We start from the raw sequence: 25408 nt of genomic DNA, 5'->3' as shown, positions 1-25408 counted from the left end.
ATCAGGCAGAGTGGATCAGACCATGGGTTTGAGAAAACAACCAATCTTTTTTTTTTAATTCTTATTTTTTTTTGCTGTAAAAAATGAAAGAATAATTTACCTGTAAAAAACGATCTGCAGGGACTAACTGAAGTGAGTTAGGATTCCCACCAAGGAATACTGGCTACAGATGGATGCAGGGTGTTCAGCACCCTCAGCTGTGCACCCACTGGTCAGTCCACCAGGCTCCAGTGGATAGTTATAAACCCGAGGTCATACAGACAGCTCTGGTTAAACTCAGTCACAGAACAAGCAAAGGGACATGAATGTAGGAAAGGGGACTTGTACAGAGGAGGGCAGGTTGATGGGGTGGGGAGGGAAGAGGGTGAGGAACGACATACTCAGAATGGCCAAAAAAATTTAATGAACTTCCTATTTAAAAAAAGAAGGGATTTGGGAGTTCCATTTAGGAGTTGCAGAGTTAATTATGATATGGAAATGTGACTGTGGCCACGCTGACCATCTGAAAGGGGAAAAGAAGACTTTTTACTACTCTTAAGCTCCAAGTCACACCAACCTTTCTTAACCATGATCAAACAGTCTTCTCTTAAATGTTTTCTATTATTATGTTGTATCTGAGTGTTTTGACTGCATGTATGTCTGTGCACCGTGTGTGTGTGTGTGTGTGTGTGTGTGTGTGTGTGTGTGTGTAGTACCCAAAGACACCAGAGAGGTCACTGAATGCCCTGGAAATGGAGGTGCAGACATTGATTATGAGAGGCCATGTGGGTGCTGGGAATTATACCTGGGTCCTCTGCAACCAAGTAGGAGGAAAAGGGCCCCAAGTGCACCCAATTTTATTTTTTCCTTCATTACACACTCCCCAGGCTAGAAAGCTGTATTCCTACGCCACTCTGTGTTCTTCCCCTACCCACTTCCAGAAAACATTCTTCTACTTGACCTTCACAACCACCCAGACTGCTGCACGATGACAAAGCCACGGTCTCCACAGGACACCTAGTCTAGAGGTGCCCAATGGATGGCATGCATTAGAAGATACAAGTTGGTACCCACTGAAATTCCAGACACTGTGTTTCTGAGATGATCATGTACCACTTGTTTCTTTGAGGACTTTTGTTGTGCAAGAGTTAAAAACTAACAATTCAAAACTAGTAGTGGCATGGAACGTCAAAACTGGCTCCTTGAGAAGTGGAAGATCACACATTCCGTACATTATGTAACACATTTCCTTCCTCATGTCTTGTTTCTAGCACTATGTGCCAGAGTTGGTGAAGCTCAAAAGGAAAATGTGTGTTCTATATGCAATGACGTTTATTCAGCTGCCCTTACGTTATCTTTCTGATTTACATACTCTTTCAGAGAAATGTCTGCACAGACACAAAAGGAGAAATACATACACTCTCCCCGTCTCCGTTTTCCAAAGGCCAAGAGAGTGTACACATGATGTGTGAGAAGCTAGAGCGTGCTAGAAAGCAATGCAGGTTTCCTCCAATACTCCCATTGGCAATGTTACTGGGTAAGGTCCCTGGGGAAGATTTTCAAACCCACATTTGCATGGTTCTCACTGAAATTTAAGTAGGCTCACTCACACCTTTCTAGAGGGAGCCAAACAAAAGGTCCTGGAAGAAAGCTGGAGTCTACCTGTTTCATTGACTTCAGCCTGCTCAATGGTGAAAACACGCCTCACCTCTCTAAGAGCTCCAGAAACTGCTGATCCCTGCGCTTTCAGGATCTGGGAATGGAACAGAAGTCGTGGGGAGCCATTTCCTCAGCAAACAGACATGCCACACCAGTGTCAGGTCCCGAAACTGATGTAATCTAAACTGCTTAAACTAACCTCATAAAATCCGAACAGAGGACGGGATACTAAATCTACAGTGGGAATGAGAGAGAAAGATTCAAGCTAAAGCAAGATGGGAGCCAGGGCCCTGGAATGTTCCCTACAAACTGGTCGATAAAATCGTGAAGCTGACAGACAGCTAGTTTTCCTCAAATGGTATAACAGACATGAGTCTCACTGGGCAGTTAGTAGGCAAGAAAGTGATATTGTTCCTAGAGATATGGCTAAAAGATTAAATATTGATTAGAAATGTTTACTTTTACAAAAATAAGACTTTTTTTTAAAAAAAGAAGGAATAAATACTATTTCTTTTCTTCAGTAAGATAGTTTGCATAAACTATTAAACTAAATGGGACTTACAATGTATATCCTTGCCATGTCCAGGTCACAGTATCCTAAAACAACAGAAGCAGTCAAGCCGTTAGTCTAGACTAGGACACACACCTGTAATCTCAGCAGAGGAGAGATGTGGGCAAGAAATCATTTTTTAGCTACACCATGAGTTCAACACCAACAAGGGCTACCTAAGACCCTGCCTCAAAAATAAATAAAACAAAACAAACAAAAATTAAACAAAATAATAAGGCTTTGTTTAATATTAAGATTCATGTTTCTTGGAACAAAAGCAACGTATCAAAAATAATAAATTTGTAATTATTAAAGGATGTGAACTAATGTACAAATTCCTGAACTACACAGGTTATATAGCTACACAGGGATCATTTCCCAACTTTATATGCCTTCATGGAACAACTTGTTCTATATTAAAAATAATTGCTGCACATGTTCAGTTATTTTTCTCCCCAAATGAGCATATCTGAAAAATTAATTTGTGTGCATACGTAATATATATAATTTCTCAAGTATAAAAATGATTATTTAAAAGAAAACATCAAAGCAGCATATAGTAAAAGAATTTTACTATATAAAAATTCAAATATATAGGCAGGAGCCAGAGTAGAAGCTTGATGGACTTTAACCCCTTTTTTACTGGACATGCTCAAGCTGAGAAACCAGCCATTGAACAGAAAGCTGAACTGGCCAAGAACTTATAATCTTAAATTATGTATTAAACTGTATGTATTACAGTTACTTCTGCCTTTTTATAACCCTCTGGTAGGGTCCTTTCGGGATGAACCCAATGTCAGGGGAAGGACAGTGCAACTAATGTCCAGAGGATAACAATGTAACCCCAGTGTCTGGGGAAGGGCCGTAAAACTGATACCCAGAGAAGAACAGTATGACCCCAGTGTCTGGGGAAGGGCCGTAAAACTGATACCCAGAGAAGAACAGTGTGACCCCAGTGTCTGGGGAAGGGCCGTACAACTGATGTCCAGAGGATTACAGTCTGACCTCAATGTCTGGGGAAGGGCCGTATAACTGATGTCCAGAGAACAGTGCGACCAGGTGATGCAGAAGACACTGTTTCCTGGAGCAGCCTTAAACTTTAGAGAAGAGGGGAAGTTCTCTAGGACTTAATTAATCACGCTGCTTCCCAAGGCTCTGGCCTGCATTTACTTCCTCCCCGGGGTGAATCCTCCTCTACTTCCAGCCTTCCTCCCACTAAGTCACCTCTGTATCTGGAAAAAGGTTCCTTGTCATCTCCACAAAAATCACAACTTCCTGCTGTCGGGTATAAGCAGAGCCTACGTATGAGACATAATCTGTCTGTCCGTAACAGAGATGGCACAGCAGAGACCAAGCAATGCCCTCCTGGAGCTAAATTATACAGAATGACACTTAGTTCTGCTATCACAGATAGCCATTTATCTTGCAAAATTAAAAAAAAAAGCCAACCCAGTGGCAGGTGGCCTCAGTCTACCCAATTGCTTCTTTCATTCAGCCATTCATCAATCAGATATTTAAGAAGGTCTTATTTAAGAGAATAAGCTATCTGGAGAGCAGAACTCTTCCCTTACCAGCTTGTTTGGGTATCTGAGGAGGATGGGCTGCACTGGAACTCCTGGAATGAAGGCTCCTGGAATCACATCGGGATTGTTAGCATGGCTTGCACAGGAACAAGAAGTATATAATAGCAAAAATTGTATAAATACACTGATGGCTTAGGAGTAGACAAAACATGAACCATGCTGAAATATTTACGAAAATGAGTCATCACAAGTCAGACCTAAGGCAAACATTAAATGTATGCTCAACCGCGTAAGCCTATCTTTATTCACTGTTTCCTTTGATAAAGAAAATTAAAGACATTTATTTCAAAACAATTCTTTAGGATACATATAATTTGTACCATTTTTATTTATTTTAGGGGTTGTTTTCATTTCCTAAATGTATGCTACCCAACAACATAAGAAAGTCATGGTAAAATCAAGGAGAGAATAAAATCCAAGAGAAAAATAAGAACTAAAATGCTGGAAGCAAAGCCATTATGCTGGCTTGAAGTGAGGCACACACACCTTTGGTGCGGAGCACACCAGCAGCCAACATAAACAGCCTGTCACAAGTTAAAAGCACATCCATGGCTGCCCTCTTAAGATTGAAGAAAAAAAAAGAGTGAACTTTGGAAGGCATGTAAAAACTTGGATGACATTAAGGTAGGCTGCCCACTACATGACAAAAGACCCCAGGTATCTATGAGGGTCCTTGGAGGAAAAAGAAAAACAGCAGTGCCTTTTGAGCATGCACGCACATATATACACATAGACAAACTAACACACACAGACACACACTCACACACACATACACACACCCCACTGAAAGGAAAAGCCTATGTCAAAAAGGAGAGGAAAGGAGTAAATAGGAACACGTTCTGTGGAATCATAGCATCAGAAAAGTTTTATAAGAAAAGGAATGCCAGGAGCAACTGAGTTGCATTGTGCATCACAATCGAATCATTTGAGAAATCTCAAATACTACATTGTTACAAGGCATAATTTAATTTATCTCACCTGGTTTAAAAGTAATCAAACAGGAGCGATTAGTACAAGTACCTTCTGGGAAAACAAGTATCTTGGGAGAAAAGGAATAAATTTAATATTTCAATCTAATTAATAGGCTACCTCTTTATTCTCCTATGACGTCACCAACACCGCTAATGCTTCCAAAATTAAATAAAAAGCTAACTCATGATTCTAACAAAAACTGAAATCAGATTGTTCCATCTTCGTCGAAAAGGGGTACAGTTTGACTAGTCTAATAATTAGAAGACAATTAAAGCTTTAAATAAATAATACTCTTAGTTTACAGAATATGCAGCTTACTTCTGCTTCCTTTTATGTTTGTTTCTGAAAGTTTTTATTAGTGATCTGAATAAATTTAAAAGAAAACATACAGCAAGGTTATATCCTTAACCTAAAGAAATCTTTGTGTTTTAGTTTTCTCATTAAATGCTATTTATTCCCAGTCTATATTTCGGGGAGGCCTTGAGAACAAAGGAGGAAACGCCTGTGACACGCCTTCTGCTCAGCTGTCTTGGCTCTCGTACGGGACAGACGTCATAGCTTGCTCTGCCTGTCCTGAGGAGGCATTTTAGCTGTTAATGTGCTACTTGACGTTTTCTCTATGTAAGACATACAAGCACTGTGAGCTTCTTCTCCATTAGTTAAGACACAAGATTGGTTTTCTGAGGCTTTTAAAATTTAGCCATGAGTTAGCTGCTAAGTATATAAAACCAAATCAAATCCCTGTACTCAAAGCAGTTAGTGATATATGATCTACAGTAATTAGAGAGAGAAAACATTGGCTCAAACTACAAACTAAAAATTAATGAGTGGGCAGAATTCCATCCCCTGATTTATAAAATGAGTTTCCTGTGACAAGCAAACACAATGGCCAACAGTTTTACTTGGCATAAATCCACAAACAGCTTACTAACAAGGAATGCTAACAAAACAAGTCAGAAATCTCAGGGAAGACAGAACACTCAAAATAGCCTCGTGGCTCTAATGTTTAAATTATTTCCACCAGTCTCCTCCCCTCACCAAGTGGCTGTGACTCAGAACCTGAGAAGGATTGCAAAGCAGGCCATTTTTATCCCCGGACGGGGAAAAAGTTCTGCAAAACGAGAAAAAAAAAAATGAGCTGAAATCTATCTTCTTGTTATCTCTGGCCTACTAATCTTAGACCTAGTTCTTAAAGCCAAAGAGAAAGTCTAACTTTCCCAAATGCTACCTCACTTGTTTTTAAGCTCTGTTGCCTTGGTTTCTAAAGCCTCCAGGGTGGGTGCACTTGAATGTCTACATGTTACCACGGGTGGGCCGACCACTGTAGCACACTGTCCACTAGAGATCATGCGCTTAACGTCTATGTGTTACCAAAGGTGGGCTGACGGCTGTAGCACTGTCCACTAGAGATCACGTACTTTCATCTCGGCAAAGACACACGGGTGATTTTCGCAATCATCCCTGCTCTATGATATATACTGACCTCCAAGGGCCTCCCAGGGAAGGGGTGGGAGTTGGTGAGGTCTGATAGGCTTACAGGCTATTTTCACGTGCCCTTGAATGGAAAGCTCCACTTAAACATAATTCAGAAAAGATATGGCACACTTAGGATATTTTTCGTCAAGTGAATTAAATTATAGAAAATATTTATTTCATTTAACAGGAATTAAATTCAGAGAATCATTTGTTATAACACAAAGAAAATACCTGGCGACTAAAAGGGAATGGTACGTGCTGGGGCGGGGTCTTCACATGGACTGGTTTGTTTATTCTGCGTCTATTATGCTGTGGACACGTGGCGTGACATCTCGCTCTCTGTGAACCCGAATGAGTAAGTCTACAGACACACAAAAGCTCTCCATGTAGATGAATGACTCCTGCATCTTACCTGGGGCCACTCCCCTCCGGATGTCGCCCGCTTTCTGATTTCATTTATTGTGTTTTTTCGGGAATCTGGGTCAACACGGGACACCAACACTGGCTGCACAGCCCGTAACAGTCCTTGAAAACAAAGTCATAACCCAGTCATTTTTCTTAAGCCACCATGGCATTAATACCGGGTTCGCTGAAAGAATCTGTTTACAGAAAATGAAAATGTTAGCAAATCTAAAAGAATAATACTTTTCAAACCAAGTTCCAAGTTGCCTAGTTAGATTCTAATCTCAAATGCAGAGATGGGCATTTCTTCATTGATTTTACAGAAGTTAGCAGAAGGGATGGGGGTGTAGAAGGGGAGGAAAAACAATTTTTGTTTCCTAAGAGTCTTTTCTCTTAGTGGATGTTAAGCTGTGGGACTAAGCTTCAAACTATCACGTTTGATTTTAGGAGGACCTTAAACGCTCGTAGTATGAATCGACAGTGTGCGTGAGCAGAGGGCAATTACGACTGATTTTTACTCAAATCCCTCTGAAGATATCGCTCCCCATCACATGCTAAATAAACGTGAAGTGATCTGCAAGGGAAACGTTTAGGAAAAAGCCATACTGCAGAAAGCATGGTAGTTGCACGCTGAAGAAAAAGAAGTGTCCTCACTCAATGACAAAGCTACAAGGACTACTGTTCTTCCCGGGGAACACTAAGACAACATCCGGCAGCTTTCACACCCCCTAGCTCAGCGCTAGGTGCTTGCGGTAACCTTGGGACAACCGGGAGCAGTTACTTGGAGACTGATTCCTCAGGGAAAGATAGCAGCATCTGGCAGGAAAAACATTTCACGCGCTTCATTATTTTTTATGGCAGGAAGCACTTATTGTTCCACATCATAATTTTCAAGGAGTTACATAAATGTCCCTCGGGGAGCTATAGGGGGACAATGATTTAGAAAACAGAGCTGGAAGAAAAGACGTAGCACATTCATCAGCCCAATGCCATGAAGAGAGGTTAGTGGAATAGCATGCGACCTGTGTTTTTCAGATTCTTTTAAAAAAAAATAAATAAGCATGTTTAGTGTCCGAAATCTGATTTTCCTTATGACACGTAGGAACACAAAGATATGGCGGCATTGTGAAAGTACAAGTTCCCTAAACGTCTAAAGATTAGGGGACATGTCTAATTTTTTTCTTTACATTTAAATAAAAGGGAATACATTTAAAATCTTTTAAAGTTTTATTTTCAACTGGCTGGGAATTTTGCTCAGTATTAGACTACCTGACTTTCATGAACAAGATCAGGGGTTGACTACTCAGGAATGCAAGCAAATAAGTATACAGAAAATGATGATACATGATTCTTTCTACGTAAACTGCGCACATGATAAGATCTAAGCTGTTACCCTGCTGGTACTTACTGCCAACCACAGGGGTCTGTGCGTTCTCATTGCGTGACACCAGAGAAGGCAGCCCAGCTACAACGCAGGCAATTCCATCAAAGAACGTTGAATGAGGGGCGACGACAAAAATGGGGGCTTCCGAGGGGCTCGCAATCTTCCCCTTCACGGTCACCATAAACCCCATCGAGAAGAACAAGGCACGGCCCAGAAACTTCAAAGCTGGATGAGCAATCTTCCTTTGAAAACAGTGGTAGAGAAGACGTGTTTGGCTTTGCTTTACTCCTACTCCGGTTATCAGGCTTGGCAGCAAGCATCTTTGCCTTTTGAGCCATCTCGCAAGCCCCATTAACCTCATTATTCAAATTTAATCTTATTTATATGTAGCTTTATCTGTGTGTGTCACAGACATATGGACGCCCAGGGAAGCCAGAAGGGTATCGGATTCCCTGAAGCTGAGTTACAAAGGGGAGGTCAATGACCCAGTGTTGTCCTCTGAAGGAAGAACCAACAGTCTTAACTCTTGAGCCATATTTCCATGTCCTCATTTTGAGGCTAAGAGAACTGAGGCACAGAGAAGCAAATTATCCAAAGATACATGGCTAATAAAGAACTCCATTATTCTCTAAGCCTGAAATGATCATAAAGAATCTTCAAACTACATCCCACACTGAGATCACCAACATCAGTACTGGCCGTAGGAAGCAGTCATCTTGGGAATGAATTTCTCCTGCAAAATGAATGTGCTATTGTCTACCCAAACAAGAAGTCTCATGCTAAATTAATTTAGGAATAATTCTTAGAGATAAATCTCATAGTGTGATCACCTTTAGGCACCAAGATATAAAAATAAATAAAATAATAAATAATAAATAAACTCACTGTTGCATTCCACTGAACTTAGATACACAAGAAAGTCCAGAAGCCTCCTTCTTTACTTTTTAAAAACAGTTTAAGATAGACTACATTAAAGATTAATTATCTGAGCTGGCAAGATGGTACACCAGGTAAATTCATTTGCCACCTTAGTATGACGACCTAAGTTCAATATATAGAACCCACAAAGTAGAAAGGAACCAACTATGACCTCTGCATGTGTGCAGTGGCATGTGTACAGATGCACACACACACATATACACACAAAATAGTGTAAAAAAGATTATCATCACACTGTGTAAAGAGCTATGCTGGACACTTAAGACAAGTAAGTTCCAGTCTCTTAATTAATACGCTTAAATAAACAGGGAAGCTGAGTTCCAGGACAGGCTCCAAAGTGGCACAGAGAACCCTTATCTTGAAAATACAAAAGAATAAAATAAAATAAAAGTAAAAATAAGTAAATAAATAGAGAAAAAAAATATTCTCATATACATTTAGATTCCAAAGCACAGAATGGACATCTCGGATATGAGCAAACACACATTATGGGGCATCCAGACATGGTATGGCTCTTACTGGCTTGAAATAAGAACAGCTGTAAGCTGAATGGTGGTGCTCGCCTTTAATCGCAGCACTCGGGAGGCAGAGGCAGGCGAAACTCATAAGTTCGAGGCCAGCCTGGTCTACAAACCTACAAACTGAGTTCCAGGATGGCTAGGGCTACACAGAGAAAGCCTGTGTTGAAAAACTAAAAAAGAAAAGAAAAGACCAGTTGTAATGATCCCAACAAGCCCCTCACAGACTGGACCCACTGTATTCCCTTATGGAGAGGCGAGAGTGATCACGAGACGCGCGGAAAGCGGTGCATGGAAGCTTCAGGCTTGCTAAGGGCTCGCTTATGTATCCTTCCCTCCAGATACAGAAGCGAAAAGCAACTGCTGGGGTAGAAGTGGGGCTTGCACCTTTTCTTTGGTGCCCTCGCCTCCCTTAATTGTACCTTCCATAGGCAACCTCTCCTCCATCCTCCAGTAAGCATCCCCCATTAAATTCACTGCTTCCCTAAGCTAGACTTGGGTGGAGAACCATCTCTTTGGTCTGTCATCAGTGTCCTATCTGAATGAATAGACCTTTGTTCACATCTCTCCTTAACAAAACAATACGGCTTTTCATGGAAGTAAAATAAAATACGCACAGCCGTCCTTTAGTAATCGTGGAGAACAGACTCCACAGCCTGGCGAAGAGCAACATCCACAAATGCACAAGCCTTTCATATAATGTCATGATGCATATGCTACCCACACTGTCCTGCAGACTGTCAAACACCTCTAGAGTGTTGATAATACCTAAGATAATACGAATGCTATGCAAACAGGTCTGATAGTATACTGTTTAGGGACCATTAATAAGTAAACAGTATATTGTAGTAATATGGAGCTGCGGCGGGGCTAGTCCCAACACCCCAGCCACCTGCTCCGGCTAGCTTATGCCCCGAAATAATTACACAGACACTGTATTCATTTAAACACTGCTCTGGCCCATTTTTAATCATCTGTGTAGCGCCCCTAGGTGCGCTTACCGGGAAGATTCTAGCCTAAGTCCATCCTGGGTCGGAGCTTCATAGCATGCGTCTTCCCTGGAGCAGGTAGCATGGCGTCTCTCCGAAGGCGTCTGCTCCGGAGAGGAGAGCTGTCGAGTCTGATCTCACTTCCTCTTCCTCCCAGCCTTCCCTTCTGTTTACTCCACCCACCTAAGGGTGGGCCTATCAAATGGGCCTAACAGTTTCTTTATTGCTTAAACAATGAAATCAACAGATTGATATATGACACTCCCACATCACTTCCCCTTTTTCTGTTTAAACAAAAAAAAGGAAGGCTTTAACCTTAACATAGCAAAATTACATATAACAAAACAGTTATCAAGTAAAAGTTACATCAGAAACATTTATACATATAACAAAATTGACCGTAAATCTCTATCAATAAAGCAAAATCTATACTAATGCAAATTATTCATGTCTATATCATATCCCCCTTTAAATGTAAAAGAACATTTATAAACAATTTTTGGGAACATGGGCGCAGTTTTTTCTCTCCAAACTGCTTTCTGCTGAATGGGGGCGTCGTTAATGATTTTAGGGTGTAACCTGTGTGCCAGGTTTATCTCAGTTGGCAGTTGAGCAAGGCAATTTTCTGAAGATGTTCACAGCAGCCCTTCAGGAGGACGTGGTCCGTCATACCAAATCGGAATTGAAGAAATGAACAGGGTCTCATCCTCTGTGAAAACAAAAGAAGACTCTCTCCAAAGCATCATATCCTTAGACCCAAATTCTGAAGTCATACCCTCATGATATCCGTTCTGGTTCCATTTGGCAGCCCATATAATGAAATGTCTCTCTGTACTTAGCTCCTTCACAGTCAAAAATTTTAAAGAAAACACAATGTACATAATCCAGACTCTCTGTGAATTTTTCATCTTTATGCGGCTTATTTTTACTCTATCATTTTACTTTATTCTGTCTCTTTAAAGACTTTACTTTTTTTTTTTTTAAAACCATTAACTTTATTTTCTATATTCTTTTTCTTCTCTCTTCCAAGCCAACGTACATTCATCCAACAGTGTAACTCATTTAGTGGTCTGAATCTGTCCTATTGTGAATCTGCAATTTTTTACTATCCAGGAGCACTTTTGATCTATGCCTTTAAATCATTAGGCGCTTAAGAATCTAAACTGAGACATTCCTAAGTTAAGTTTTTGTTTTCTGAGCGCACATCTTTGACCTGGAATAACCCTGTAGACCAGGCTGTCTTTGAACTCTCAGAGATCCGCCTGTCTCTGCCTCCCAGGCATTGGGATTAAAGGTGTTTGCTCCTACACCTTGAACTCAGAGATCTGTTCGTCTCTGCCTTCTAGGCACTGGGATTAAAGGCGTGTGCTACCACACCTTGAAGTTTACTTGAGGTTTACTTTAAGAATTTTAACTTTTAGTCTGCATATATTTTTAACATACTTTAAACCATTCAGAAATTTTCTGTCTTTGAATCTCTCTTTACTGTATATCTCTCTTTGTTTTTCTGACCATATGAGTCTTTAATTTACCAAGCAATATCAGTAGGACTAAAGGCGTGGCTTTGCCAGCTAGATCCAGTCCATTCCTTAGCTTTCCAGCCTCATGGCTGAGGTATTGGCTGCAAGGTCCCTTCCAGCCAGCGAGCTACAACAGACAACACTCAAGTCCTCTCTCTGTAGCCGGCCCTCCTGCCTCAAACAGTCAGAGTTTGCCCTGGCAGGATGGCCCAGAAAGCCGGTATTTTTAAACGGCACAGGTTTGTTCCTGCTGCTGAGTCAGGAAAATTTCAAAATGGAGGACATACCATTTTGTGCTAGCTCTGGGGCCACCAGGTAGGAGCGGCACTCAGCATTTTAATTCTGAGACTGAGCGTGCAGCACAGAAATTCTTTTCATCCAAGTAACATCCAAATCTGACACGCAAAGCACTGCGCAGTCTGAAAACACGTCCCTGTATGGCGGCAGGAATCCGCCATGCTCTTCCGCCTGCCTAAGCCTGATTCTGCCTTCTTCCCAGGAGCAGGCGGGGAGCTCTGAGTCATCGTCAAGGTCTCAGAGCACTCTCCTTCCGATCCCAAGCGGGAACACAAACATAAAGCCAGAGTTTGCACTGGCGGCACAGCCCCGGGAAGCCACACTTTAAAATAACGCAGCTTTTTTTTCTGTTGCTGTTGCTGAATCAGGAAATCTCTCTACAGCATGCCACCAACAAACAGCAAAAATCTGTGTTAAACTCTCTCTCCCTTATTTTTAAGCCTTCTCAGGTTTTTTAAGTAGGTTTAGTTAGCCACACGTCTGGGCGTCATCTGTTGTAATAAGGACGGCAGCGGAGCTAAGCCTTTCTTTTTTGTTTAAACAGAAAAAGGGGAAGTGATGGGGGAGTGTCATATGTCAATCTGTTGATTTCATTGGCTAAGCAATAAAGGAACTGCCTTGGCCCATTTCATCGGTTAGAAGATAGGTGGGAGGAGTAGACAGAACAGAATGCCAGGAGGAAGAGGAAGTGAGGTCAGACTCCACAGCTCTCCTCTCCGGAGCAGACGCAGGAGAGACGCCATGCTACCTGCTCCAGGGAAGACGCACACTATGAAGCTCCGACCCAGAATGGACTTAGGCTAGAATCTTCCCGGTAAGCGCACCTAGGGGCGCTACATAGATTATTAGAAATGGGCCAGAGCAGTGTTTAAAAGAATACAGTGTCCGTGTAATTATTTCGGGACATAAGCTAGCCGGGCAGGGCAGGCGGCTCTGGGGTGTTTGGGGACGCAGCCCTGCCGCCACTCCCCCTATTACTACAGTATATAACTGTTCAGTAGAGATGTAATCTTTTTTCTGAGCTCTTTGCTCCACAGTTGGTTGAACTGCAGATGCAGAACACACTGCTGACTATATAGCACCCATTAGGTATTGGCAAGAACTTGAAACACTGAGTTTCTAATTTTCTTGGCCAGTGAAAGTCTTCTAATAACTAGCCAGGGAGGAAGCTTTTGCGGTGCTGACCTCCCAAGAAGTGAGGCCCAGTAAAGCACAGTGCTTTCCGAAGGGCACGGGTAAGTGACAACCTCTCCCTTTAGTCTAGAGGCAAGCACTCTACTCATCCAGAAAGAACTCTGCTGTGCTTGTCATGCTATTTAGCTATAGCGGTACAGCTTCTAAGAAACATATTAATGACTCCTATTTACATGTATTTTAAAATGCACAGGGGGAAAGAGTCATGGAAACCTGATGAGCTGAGTTGGCGCTCCAGAACCCACTTAGAAGCCAGCTACAGCAGGGTGCATCTGTAATCAGAGCACATCTATGGAGGGACGGGAGGTGGAGACAGTGAGCTAGTGAGCAATGACTGTGCTCTCATCACAGAGACATGACACAGTATACCTCAAACAAGGGGAAAGATGAGAGTCAACTCCCAAATGTCCTCTGACACCCACATGTGTGCTGTGGCACACACACACATGCAAGTATGCGCACGTACATACACAATTAAGAAAAAATTTAATAGCTAAAAGTCTTGTGCCACATAATAACTTCAAAATTATTTGCATGAGAGGAAACAGAGATGCTGATTTAACTGACAAAAGTACCAGTTTTCTAAAGCAAAATCAATAAAATATTGAAAAGAACACTTCTAAGTTTTTTCTAGATTCTTAAACTATTCCTTCCCTCGCCCTACATTTTTGTGAGCCAGCGACTCTAAAACCAAAGAAAGAATCTGAAAGCAGAGTGAATCACGGAAAGCAGCCCATGAAGCGTTGCTTTATACTGTGCATCCTCGAGCTATAAAACAAAGAAAGACGATGTGCAGGGACTGAGTTTTCTCTGGGGCGCTGCTGACACTGCATTCATTTCCACTTCAATCCAGCCTTGTTTTCCATATTCGCATTTGTTCCCTGGGACAAGAACCAAACAGCAAACCGCACACTTCTGTTAAAAGCTGTAGAGCAGTAGTTCTCAGTCATTCTGGAGGGCATAACCACATTTGAGATCTGCATAGAACCAACAACACATCCTTTCATCTGGAAAAAAGCGAGCGAGCAAACAAACACCACACACAGTTTCAGGAGTTCATGAGTGTCCTAAATAAATGCATGGGTTGCAACCTACTGGAATCCATGGCGTACACAGGAAGCAGGTTCATGTGCAATAGGTACAGATGGTGATAACCCGATCCTGCCAAACAGTAATGGCTTCCACCAGTATATTCTACTTATTCTTGCCTAGGCTGCTCTCTAGAACCATGATAATTAGATAATTCTAGAAATTCTAGAAAAGCAGTTCCATCCGCCTTAGTGCTAACATTTGAAAAATGCAAGGCTGAGTGTTAATTAAAGTTAATATTCACCACTAACATAATTACTAAAAAATAATATAATCAATTCACTTAACTGTATTATTGCAGAAGGTACATTGTTGTTACCTCGAAGGAAAAGTAAATGTGAAAATTTGGAAATACAAAAGAAAGCCAAGTATTTTATAGCTATAATGTTCCAAAGAATACAACAGACTGTATTAGTCAGACTGCATCGGTGTATCACAAGGCCCAAAGCAAGCAGCTAGGAAGGAAGAAAGATTTATCTTTTAGCTCATGGCTTTAGAGGTTTCAGTTAACAGTGACCAGTTGTGTTCCGGGGACATGGTGAGATGGGGCTTCACAGTGAGAGAATATGGCAGATGCTACTCACCAAACAGTAGACCGGAAACACAGAAAGCGAATGTAGAAAGGGGCTATCTCCTCCTTCCTCAGGACACACTCCTAGTAACCTAATTATTCCAACTAGGCTAGGCCCTTCCAGATTTTCACTACCTCCTAATCATGCCGCCATATTTTGATCCATCAAGAGATTAATCCTTTAATGAGGGCACAGCCCTCAGGATACAGTCACTTCCCATTGGCTGCCAACAAAGATGCTAGTACATGAAGTGACTGGAGACATTCATTCCATGTAAAAACACAACACAGGGACTCTTTCACAACCAAAGGTGCATATCCTTCACAATAATTCAGAAAACAAAATGTTTTAACATTGAGAAATTATACTTCCGTGAGTTCAAGGCTAGCCTGGTCTACAAGAGCTAGTTCCAGGACAGGCTCCAAAGCCATAGAGAAACCCTGTCTCAAAAAAAAAAGAAAGAAAGGAAGGAAGGAAGGAAGGAAGGAAGGAAGGAAGGAAGGAAGGAAGGAAAAAGAAATTATACCTTGAACTGAATATTATCAGAATGTGCCTATGTGATAATTTCTGAAAAAAATCAAGATCATTTCCATGCAAGAAACAAATATAAACTATGAAAACTGAGAAGCAGCAAGATACTGAAGAAAGAATAATCAAATAGTCACTGAAGGAACTACAATCAAAACTTAAATTTTTTGCCTTGTGTAATATTTGGATATAATTATCTCTTACCTCCTCCAACCACTGATCGGATGGGTCAACTTTTCAGGGCAGCATGCTGTTGCAATTGCAGCAAATGGCCATGCCAGGAACAAAATTAATGCAACCAATATTAAACGGACTGGAAGCAGAATTATTCCAAGAAGAAAAATCTACAAATCAAAGTTGACAAAAACAAAAAAAGATAAATGGATGTTATTTAAATATATCACTACCAAACACAAAAGCGCAATAGGAAGGTTTTGGCTTCATGCATATACTCAAGAGGAATTAAATGCTGTCTTTTATCACACACACACACACACACACGACATGACATTTGATCTCAATGGGCTACTTCTTGCTGGGCATTGTAGTATGTTAATCCCAGCATTCTCCAGGTAGAGGCAAGGCAGATTTCTATGGGATCTATATGAATTAGAGGCTAGTCTGGCCTATATAGTGAGTTCCGGGTCATCAGGGTTACATTATGTGACCCCGTCGCAAAAAACAAGACAACAACAATACAAAAGGCAAAAGAAGCAGTGAGGAGAACCATGGGATTCTGATCTGGATGTTCATGAAAGGGGATGGAGGATGCTGGTAGAACGAAGAAAAGGTGGTGTGACTTAGGAGCCAGAACAAGCTTCCTGGGGGAGCGGTATCCTGAAGAGTCCTGCAAAAGCAGAAGCCTTTGGCTCTAGCTACTGGAGAGGCTCAGGCAGGAAGAGCTAGTTCAAGGCTGCCTAAGCTAGGAAGAGAAGGGAGCTGGAGCTGGATGAGAGAGTGAGAAAGTGCTTGCCTAGCATGCATAGCTCCTGCGGCTGGTCCCAGAGTGCTTGCCTAGCATGTATAGCTCCTGCAGCTTGTCCCCAGAGTGTTTGCCTAGCATGCATACCTCCTGCAGTTGGTCCCAGAGTGCTTGCCTAGTATGCAAAGCTCCTGCAGTTGGTCCCAGAGTGCTTACCTAGCATGCAAAGCTCCTGCAGTTGGTCCCAGAGTGCTTGCCTAGTATGCAAAGCTCCTGCAGTTGGTCCCAGAGTGCTTACCTAGCATGCAAAGCTCCTGCAGTTGGTCCCAGAGTGCTTGCCTAGTATGCATAGCTCCCGCAGTTGGTCCCAGAGTGCTTACCTAGCATGCATAGCTCCCGCAGTTGGTCCCAGCACAGCTAAACACAAAGCAAGCAGATGCTAGCAAGGTAAGATAGTTATACTGTTTCCCAAAAGCTACACAGGAAGAAGAGTAAGAATAAAAGCATTAGTGAATGACGGATTGTTCCGCTTCCCATACCTGCCAGTGCCATGTAATTAAGCAATAAGGAACTGGAGAATGGAATAAAAATAAAAAGTAAATAAGAATAAAGAGTACATGAATAAGACCAGTAAATCATATGTAAATGTATACTGTGTGTCAGGTATATGGCATAGTGATTCATTTAGTTCTTAAGATCTTAAATTGCTTTACATGAAAAGAATGCCATGGATAAATTAAATCACAATAAAATCATGTTCATATCAACAGAAGCGGGACCAAATTTATATTTAAAACCTTTGCTCCTAATCCTTGCACCATCCGGCCTTCTAGGTGAACAGTCATTGTGTATAATAAGCTTTTTTTCTATAAATTAATTACATGATCCAAACAGCGCCATGTGTCTTCTGCCCGTCGTGTCCTCAATGAGAACCTAAGCATCATCAAATAACTGACAAAAATGCCCACACTATTCTAGTTATCTTAGTTGCTGCAGTTTTCAGGAATGACTTCAGTTCAAGGGGTGGTGTGTGATCTCTGTGCTTTTCTTCTTCACCTTATTTGAAGATATTTCTAGATTCTCAAATTTCCATAGAAGTTTAGAATTCCTCATTCTACATACATACATACATACATACACATTTTTATTGAAATTACAATGAATTTGGAGATTATCTGGAAGGACTTGTCATACTGATAATACTGGGTTTTCCAATTTATAAATATGCTACATTGACATGTCTCAATTTCTCAAAGCACTATTTTGTTGTTTCTAGTATAGCAACCAGACATGGTTTTATCTAAATATACTTCTAAATATTCTTCTTGCTGTTATTACATATAGGATTTTTTTGCAATTGTTTGATGTAAATACAAAATTGGTTTTTAAATGTATGGGGATTTTTTTCAAACATATGGGTCATTCATTCATTCATCGAGACAGGATCTCCTAAGTAGCCTGGCAGCCTTTGAACTTGTTATGTAGACCAGCTGGCCTTGTGCTCACAGAGTTCTGCCTGCCTCTGCCTCCTGAATGCTGGCATTAAATATGTGCACCACCACACCCAGTCAGTTTTTGATCTCTAATATAGTTTGGTACAGTCAGGGAACATATTCTGTAATATGTCAATCCTTTGATATTTTCAAGACTTCTTTCCTGCCAACAGCCGGTCTGTTTTGGAAAGTTCTCAGTATCCTACAGCTGCAGGAGACAGTACCCTACAAATGTCCCTTTAGGAAAGGTGTTCACTATTGTTCTTCAGCTCTCAGATTTTAATAATCATCTCTGCTCTGTTTGTTCTATCAGTTACTAAGAAATGAGTGTTAGTATCCTCAAAGTGGAATTTTCGTTTGTTTGTTTACTAGCCCAGTTCAGTGTGCCACCGAAAACGTTGGAATGACTCCTTAGCTAAACAGTCTTGTGATTTTGGCCAGCAGGTGCTCTGAGAACTATAGCATGTACATTGAATAAATGACAACTCAGAATTAAAACTATACCAGTTCACACAGAGTGCAAGACCAACCAGAGCCAAGTCCATCCTTTCAGACTTCTTCATGATGCTTCACATCTACGTATATGTACACTCGAGAAAATACTGTCAGATGTCTGCATTAAATGTCATATTTTATAGTTCTTTGATTAAATTAAGATGAAGAAAAATGAGTTTTAGTTACTAATTCCCAAGTATTATTTCCAATAGTCTCCATCCTTTCCTGTGGATCTGTGCTTTGATCTGATATGATTTAGAGTGTTCCTACAAGTGGAAAAACGTTCTTTATCTCTTTCTTTTACAAAATTCACACCTACTTATTTATTTGTGTGTGTGTGGTATAGTGTGTGTGTATGTGTGGTATATGATACACGTGTGTATGGTGTGGTGCGTGTGTATGGTATATGGTACACACATGTGTGTATGTGTATGTCAAATGTGTGCTCAAACATGTGTATGCAAACTACTGCCTATGTGTGGAATTCAGAGTCAGTTTCTACCACCCAGGTTCTGGGAAAACCAACTTACACAGTCAGACTTAGCAGCATGAGACTTTTGCTGGGCCATCTCCACAGCTTCTTCTTTCTTTTTGTAATGCATATTGAATTCAGGGCCACAAGCAGTTTGACACTGTGGCACCAGTGAGCTACACAACTCCAATCCGCAAGCAGTTTTTCATTTTTTTTTCTTTTAATTTGTTTTGCTTTTGAGACAGTGTCTCTCTGCATAACTCTCTGTCCTATATCTCATGAGATCTGTCTGCCTCTGCCTCCAGAGCACTAGGATTAAGGTGTGTGCCACCATGCATGGCTCCGTTTTCTTTTCTTTCTTTTTTGATTTTTTTTGGGTTTTTTTTTTGTTTGTTTGTTGTTTTTCTTTCTTTCTTTTTTTTTTTTTTTTTGAGACAAGGTTTTTCTGTAGTTTTAGAGCCTGTCCTGGAACCAGCCTTAGACCAGGCTGGCCTCAAACTCACAGAGATCTACCTGCCTCTGCCTCCCGAGTGCTGGGATTAAAGGCGTGTCCTACCACCACCTGGCAATTTACCATTTCTTATGTTCAGTCCTGTCAGGGGCTTCCACTTTTATTCCCATTTTCAGCCCAAAAGTTGAGGCAGCACACCTTCCAGAGGGGAGTGTGGATTGAGGAAAGAAATAGACAACAGACACAGTTGGGGTGTGGGGTGTGGTGGTTTCCAGTAAATACAAGTCAAAAGAAAAAAGCCAAAAAGCCCCAAGTTTATTACTCTCAGTGATAAACTTATATATCCCAAACAAAAGGGGGAGGACACAAGACTCCCATGAAACAAAGAGCAAGGAACCTTAATTACCTCCTTACAGCTCCAAACACCTGGTAACCACGCCCTTAAATCAAAACATCCTGTTGACTGGCCTTGGAAGAGTAGGGCAGCCGGTAGCCACACCTTTGGTCAGTCTTGTTGTTTGTCCTTGAGGGGCAAGAACAGGTCTGAACTCTCGGACCTTCAGTCAAAACTGTGGGCCCTCACACCGTTCTTACAGCAGCCTCTCACCATTTTCCTTCTAAAACTATCTTCATTTTCTTTTAATTTCTAAGTCAAGTTTTCTTTTTATATTGTATTCATTCATTCATTCATCTATCTTCTATTTTGTGTGTATAGGCGTATATTGTATGTGTGGGGGAGCTTGTGTGATGTAATGCGTGTGTGGAGGACAGAGGACATCTTGTGGGAGTCGGTCCTCTTTCCACCATGTGGGTCATGGGATTGAACCTGGGTTATCAGGTATGACGGCAAACACCTTTACAAAGTGAGTCATCCCTCCAGCAGCCTCTCCTCATTGGTACGGATTTCTAGATTGATTTGCCTTTTATTAATGAGTCCTAGGAGTGATTTACACACTTTGGATACTATACCCTTAACAGATATGTTATGTAAAAGTACTTTCTCAAATCTTCTAGGTGATCACTTTAATTTCTTTCTTTCATTAAACATGTCTACATGGTGTCCGTGCTTGCTGTGGGCTCATGTAGGGTGGAGTAGAGATAGGATGCATTGGGAAGCCTAAAGTCAATGGTAGATCACTTTCCACTTTATTTACTGCGGGTAAGGTACCTTATTGAACCCATAGCTCACTATTTTAGACTAATCTAACTGGCCGGCTTGTCCCAGGGATCCTGTCTCTTTGCCTTATTAGTATGGGATTACAGGCACCACACCTGCCCAGCTTGCTCCAGAGACCCAAACTCAGGTTGTCATGCTTACGTGACAAGGGCTTGAGCCACTGAGGCATCTCCTTGCATCCTTTAATTTCTTGTATATTTTGAAACCCACAGCATTTAATTTGACAATACCATTTATCTATTTCTCCTGCTCCGCCTCATGTGTGTGTGTGTGTCTGTGTGCGTGGGTGTCTGTGTGCATGTGTGTGCTTATTGTCTATTTTAGAAATGAATGACTAGTCCACCTATGTTCTCGCTTAAGACTTTCATCATTTTAACTCTCATATTTTCTCATATTTAGTTCTCTTATTAGCTTAGGCTGTTTTATATGATATGACGTGAGCTTAATTCTCTTGTACACATTAATCCGTTTATCCCAGACTTACTGAAAAGACAAGTCTCTCCATTGAGCTGCTCCAGCACTCTTGTAGAAAAATCAATGGCCATAGACATGTGTTTGTTTCTGCACCCAGCTTTCTCCCATTGATCCATTTAGCCGGGGACTTCTGTAATTTAATTCTGTATTAGATTCCTTGTCGTGTGTGGCTACTGAAGCCTCTGATCAATTTGATAAATAGTTAATGAATACAGGAATTTCCTTTAGTGTAGGAACTAACAAATCTCCCAGTACTGGCCGAGTTTTTGCTGTACATCCTGAGGTATGTGTCAGTACAAGTGGCAGCTCAAAACCTGGACTGATGCCTGCTTATACAGATCCTCCAGGTCGGTCAGAGATGAGATCTTAGGGTGTCCTGGGACCTCTCCAGAGCATGCACACAGGATCTTTTCTATTGGCCTCTATATGTTCAGAAATCTGTATTATTATAGGCAGCAAACAAATATTTTTGATATGAGCAAATAACCCCATGATTTTAACTAATCATTTTAATTCTAAATTCTGTCGCGGCAATAACAATTAGGCTACTTTCTTCCAAACCACAAAGTAGCAAAGGACCCTTAAATAGTTTTTAAAAATACATAACTAGGGGCTAGAGAGATGGCTCAGCGGTTAAGTGCATTTGACTGCTCTTCCAGAGGACCAGGGCTCAGTTTCCAGCACTCACATGGCAACTCATAACTGTCTGTAACTCCAGTTCCAGGAGATCCAATACCTTCACACACCAGTGCAAAACACCAGTGCACATAAAATAAAGATAAATGATTTTTAAAAATACATAAATAAAGAAGGGGCAAATTTAAACTATAAGCCCTATAATGAAATGCCCAGGTGACAATAATCTTTAGGAAGTCACCAATCATAATTCAATATTAAATTTAGCCTGAACCAAGTATATTGTTTTACCTAAGTGATAGCAAATCTGTATTTTAACTAGATAGAATAAATATTCAACTTTATCTATGCCTATTCAAATTTTTCCTTTATCCATGCTATTCATGTTATTGAAGCACCTATGGTAACACTGATATTATGGAGAAAGGAAGGAAGGAAGAGAGAATGTCCTGACTATATCACAACAATTTAATCCACGCAGCAAATTTCAAGTAGAGGATACAATTACAGACACACAGCAGAATTGCCAATATTAAGATCAGCAAACCAGACAGGCAGTGGTGGTGCATGCCTTTAGTCCCAGCACTAGGGAGGCAGAAGCAGGTGGATCTCTGTGAATTCAAAGCCAGCTGGTCTACAGAGCGAGTTCCAGGACAGGCTCCAAAGCTACAGAGAAACCCTGTCTCGAAAAACCAGGAAAAACAAAATCAGTAAACCAAACTACATTATGCCACATATTACCTCATTTAATTTACTTTCATTATAATAGAATGAGAGAATGTAATAGACAGGGAAGGTAAGTGACTAGGTCAAATTTACAGAACTAACAAGTGCCCAGTGCTCTTGGCCTTTTATGTGGTTCTATTGGAGTTCTTAAAAGAGCGCTCTTAGAAGATTTTTAAAAACTAATAATCTACTCAAGGTACAATACAGAGATTTAAATATGCCGCTTTGCGCCTCCCTCCAAACTCTGCACCCAAAGAGACAGGTACATTTTCATTTGAAGAGAACTTATGGGCCTGAAGTTCATTACAAAGGATGGCAATGTGCTCGCAAGTGTTGCAGATGATCCAAGGCATAAAGAGGAACTTTGAAAACTTACTTTCTCCGCATCTTTTATCTTTCTCTTCCTCTCACCCCCCCCCCACTATCATTATTCTAACCACTACCACCTCGGCCCACTGGACACTTAGCTCAGTGCTTCACAGGTCCCCGCTAGAGAGGTCACTAGTCTTAGAGCTGTATACAAAAACAATACAAAAATAGCCATCACTTCAATCCAACATAACAAAAATTATAAGACGGGCAGGGAAGTGTCAACGTTTTCATCCTCTATCTTGTTCTCCAATCACTATCCTCACCACAGAGGAAGTCAAAAAAGTGAACTAATGGTAAAAGCTGTCCTTTGCAAGATAAAGACAACTTCCTTTGTGGTGGCCATTTTCAACAGTGGCTACCTCTCCTGTCGTCTTTGAATCTAGAAAAGGTGCTGAGTGAAGACTGATTCAAATTAAAAAAAAAAAAAAAAAAACTCTTTAAGACCTTCATGGGTCTGCCAGTTATCTCTTTGCTTTGCATCCCTAATTACAGCTCGGTTGTCCCTGCTTGGTTAAACCACTACAGCCTTACCTGTGTTTCCAAGGATAGACCAGGTTCTCAGCCTCCTCGCTTACTCTACCCCTATAGATGGACTCCCCTTTTTACAAAGGGCATAAAAAGGAGAGAACGCTGAGAGCTGGTAGTTTTCGATCGTCTGTGCTTCCACAAATTCGATACAAAAGTTCCTGTCCCATCCATCCCTTCTCAGGCAAAGAATAGTCCCCGATATGGGTTCTTCCTTGCTGACATCTGTGCCTTCTTGCCTTCACGTCTCTCGGGTCATCCCATCCCCCAGTGTCCCCAGTTCTCACATCCTCCTGTCTGCCCCCTCATGACCCTTCCCAGACAGTACCACAGCTCTTTCTTCCTCAGATGCTTTCTCGTACCAGACTCCACACCTCAGACAGCCTCCGCCTTCAGACTCACTGTCTCCTCAGATGCCTACCCCATCGGAGTTTCAATTCCTCCGACAAATTCTGAGCCAGACACACTGACCCCTCAGAGGCAGACCTCTGATCTCCCCGGATGTCTCCTGCTTCAGATTCGTAATCCTCTTAGACGCCTCCTCCGTCAGACCCACGATCCCCCTCATATTCCCTCAGACCTGCGATCCTCTTGGACACCTTCCCTCTCAGACCCGATGCCCTCTCCGACCAGACGCCCTCAGGTGCCTCCTCTCTTGGATGCACGATTCCTCCCCAGCCTCCTCCGTCCGACCACATCCCCTCCGCCTCCATTCGCACTGCGCTTCTACCTGCAGCCGTCGGGCAGCACTGATCCGCGTCTGCTGAACGAAGGGGTTGGGCACTGGCGGCGGGAAAAAGGACGCTTGGCGGGGCACCATGGGTGGCCGCAGCCCCGCGTCCCCGACGCCTGAGCCCGGCACCGTGGCCGCCACCGCGGCCGCCTCTGCGCACCGGTTCATCGTGGATCCCGGCGCCTGAAAAAGCTAGTGACCCAGAGCGCGCGGGTGAACGCTGCTGCCTGACCTCGGCCAGAGACCCACGAGAGTACCAGCCCCAGGCGCTGCTCCCGGCTTCTGCGCACGCGCCAAAGTCACCTAGCCACGGACTGCCCCGCTCCCCGGCCGTGGCCACGCCCCTGGCTCTGGCCCCGCCCTCCTAGGTACCTGCTTTCAGAACATAGCACCTGTTTTCCTAGCAGGCAAGCAAGGACCTGAAGGGTCCTAACAGCAGAGACACTGGTCTCTGCTGTGCCGTCAGGATTTTCTGTGCCTAAACTGCTCATCTCTGTGACCCACACTTGCCTGCTCAGAATTGAGGCGACACAAACACCCCTGGGACAACCTAGTAAGTAAACTAATAAACCTGGGTGGGCTTTGCTTATCTCTGCTCGCTTTCCAGTGTGTGTTTCATTTTTTGTGTAAACCTGTTTGATTTGGGAGTGTTTGTAGGTTAAGATGAGAGAGACTTGAGACAGGAATTGGCAGCAGAGCGGTAGACTGTCCCACTCAAAGCAGGAATTAGCGGTGTGAGATGGCTGTCTTTCATGGAAACTGAACCATTATTTAGAAAAGGCAAAAACAACTGGCTTCCACTGTGGATGAGGAACCTGACCCAGAGACGGGAAATGGCCAAGGCAGTTTCATATTGAGGAAATATGAGGCCTGTTTGAAGCTGTGTAGGCTGAAGGCAGGGGAAGAGGAAGACCGGGATTGCCCAGGACCTTAGGCCAATTGCTAGTGGGTAGAATCCTGACTGGCCAGGGTTGAAGAATGGAGCTACTGAATCATTCACTCCTACTGACTAACTCTGCTTCCAGAAGGCATGGGGTGTGTGTATGTGTGCGTGTGAGGGGAGGGGGTTTTGGCCTAGTCGGTAAACTTCTCTGAGCCAGTTGCCTCCTCTAAGAGTGGAAGAGTAATTCTTACCTCATAGGGCTGTCGTAAGAATTAAATAATGCGTTGTAGCGTTCATAATGAAACACTCCAGACATGGTGTGGTGGGAGCAGCTGAATTCTCTCCGAATATGTAACAGAGAATCTTACTAACAACGAGCTTCTGCTAGTCTGTCAGCT

At 42.2% G+C, this 25408-nt stretch overlaps 1 protein-coding gene across 2 annotated transcripts in view; it reads right to left on the bottom strand.

Annotated features, from left to right (window-relative positions):
- Window positions 1–24394, bottom strand: part of Lpcat2 (lysophosphatidylcholine acyltransferase 2) — a 64548-nt gene extending 40154 nt beyond the window's left edge. For both annotated transcript variants that reach the window (XM_075976881.1, XM_075976882.1), the window contains exons 1-7: window positions 24125–24394; window positions 15856–15995; window positions 8030–8247; window positions 6632–6744; window positions 4750–4810; window positions 3760–3818; window positions 2201–2235 (exon numbers count right to left, since the gene is read on the bottom strand). In XM_075976881.1, coding sequence (XP_075832996.1) covers window positions 2201–2235; window positions 3760–3818; window positions 4750–4810; window positions 6632–6744; window positions 8030–8247; window positions 15856–15995; window positions 24125–24295 — 797 coding nt within the window. In that variant the 5' untranslated portion in view covers window positions 24296–24394. The remainder of the gene's footprint in view (window positions 1–2200; window positions 2236–3759; window positions 3819–4749; window positions 4811–6631; window positions 6745–8029; window positions 8248–15855; window positions 15996–24124) is intronic.
- Window positions 24395–25408: the final 1014 nt, after the last annotated feature.

The sequence above is a fragment of the Microtus pennsylvanicus genome, chromosome 6 (assembly GCF_037038515.1).
Source record: "Microtus pennsylvanicus isolate mMicPen1 chromosome 6, mMicPen1.hap1, whole genome shotgun sequence".
Classification (NCBI taxonomy): Eukaryota; Metazoa; Chordata; class Mammalia; order Rodentia; family Cricetidae; genus Microtus; species Microtus pennsylvanicus.
Note: the sequence above shows the minus strand (reverse complement) of the source record. Positions and strands in the feature narration are given on the sequence as shown.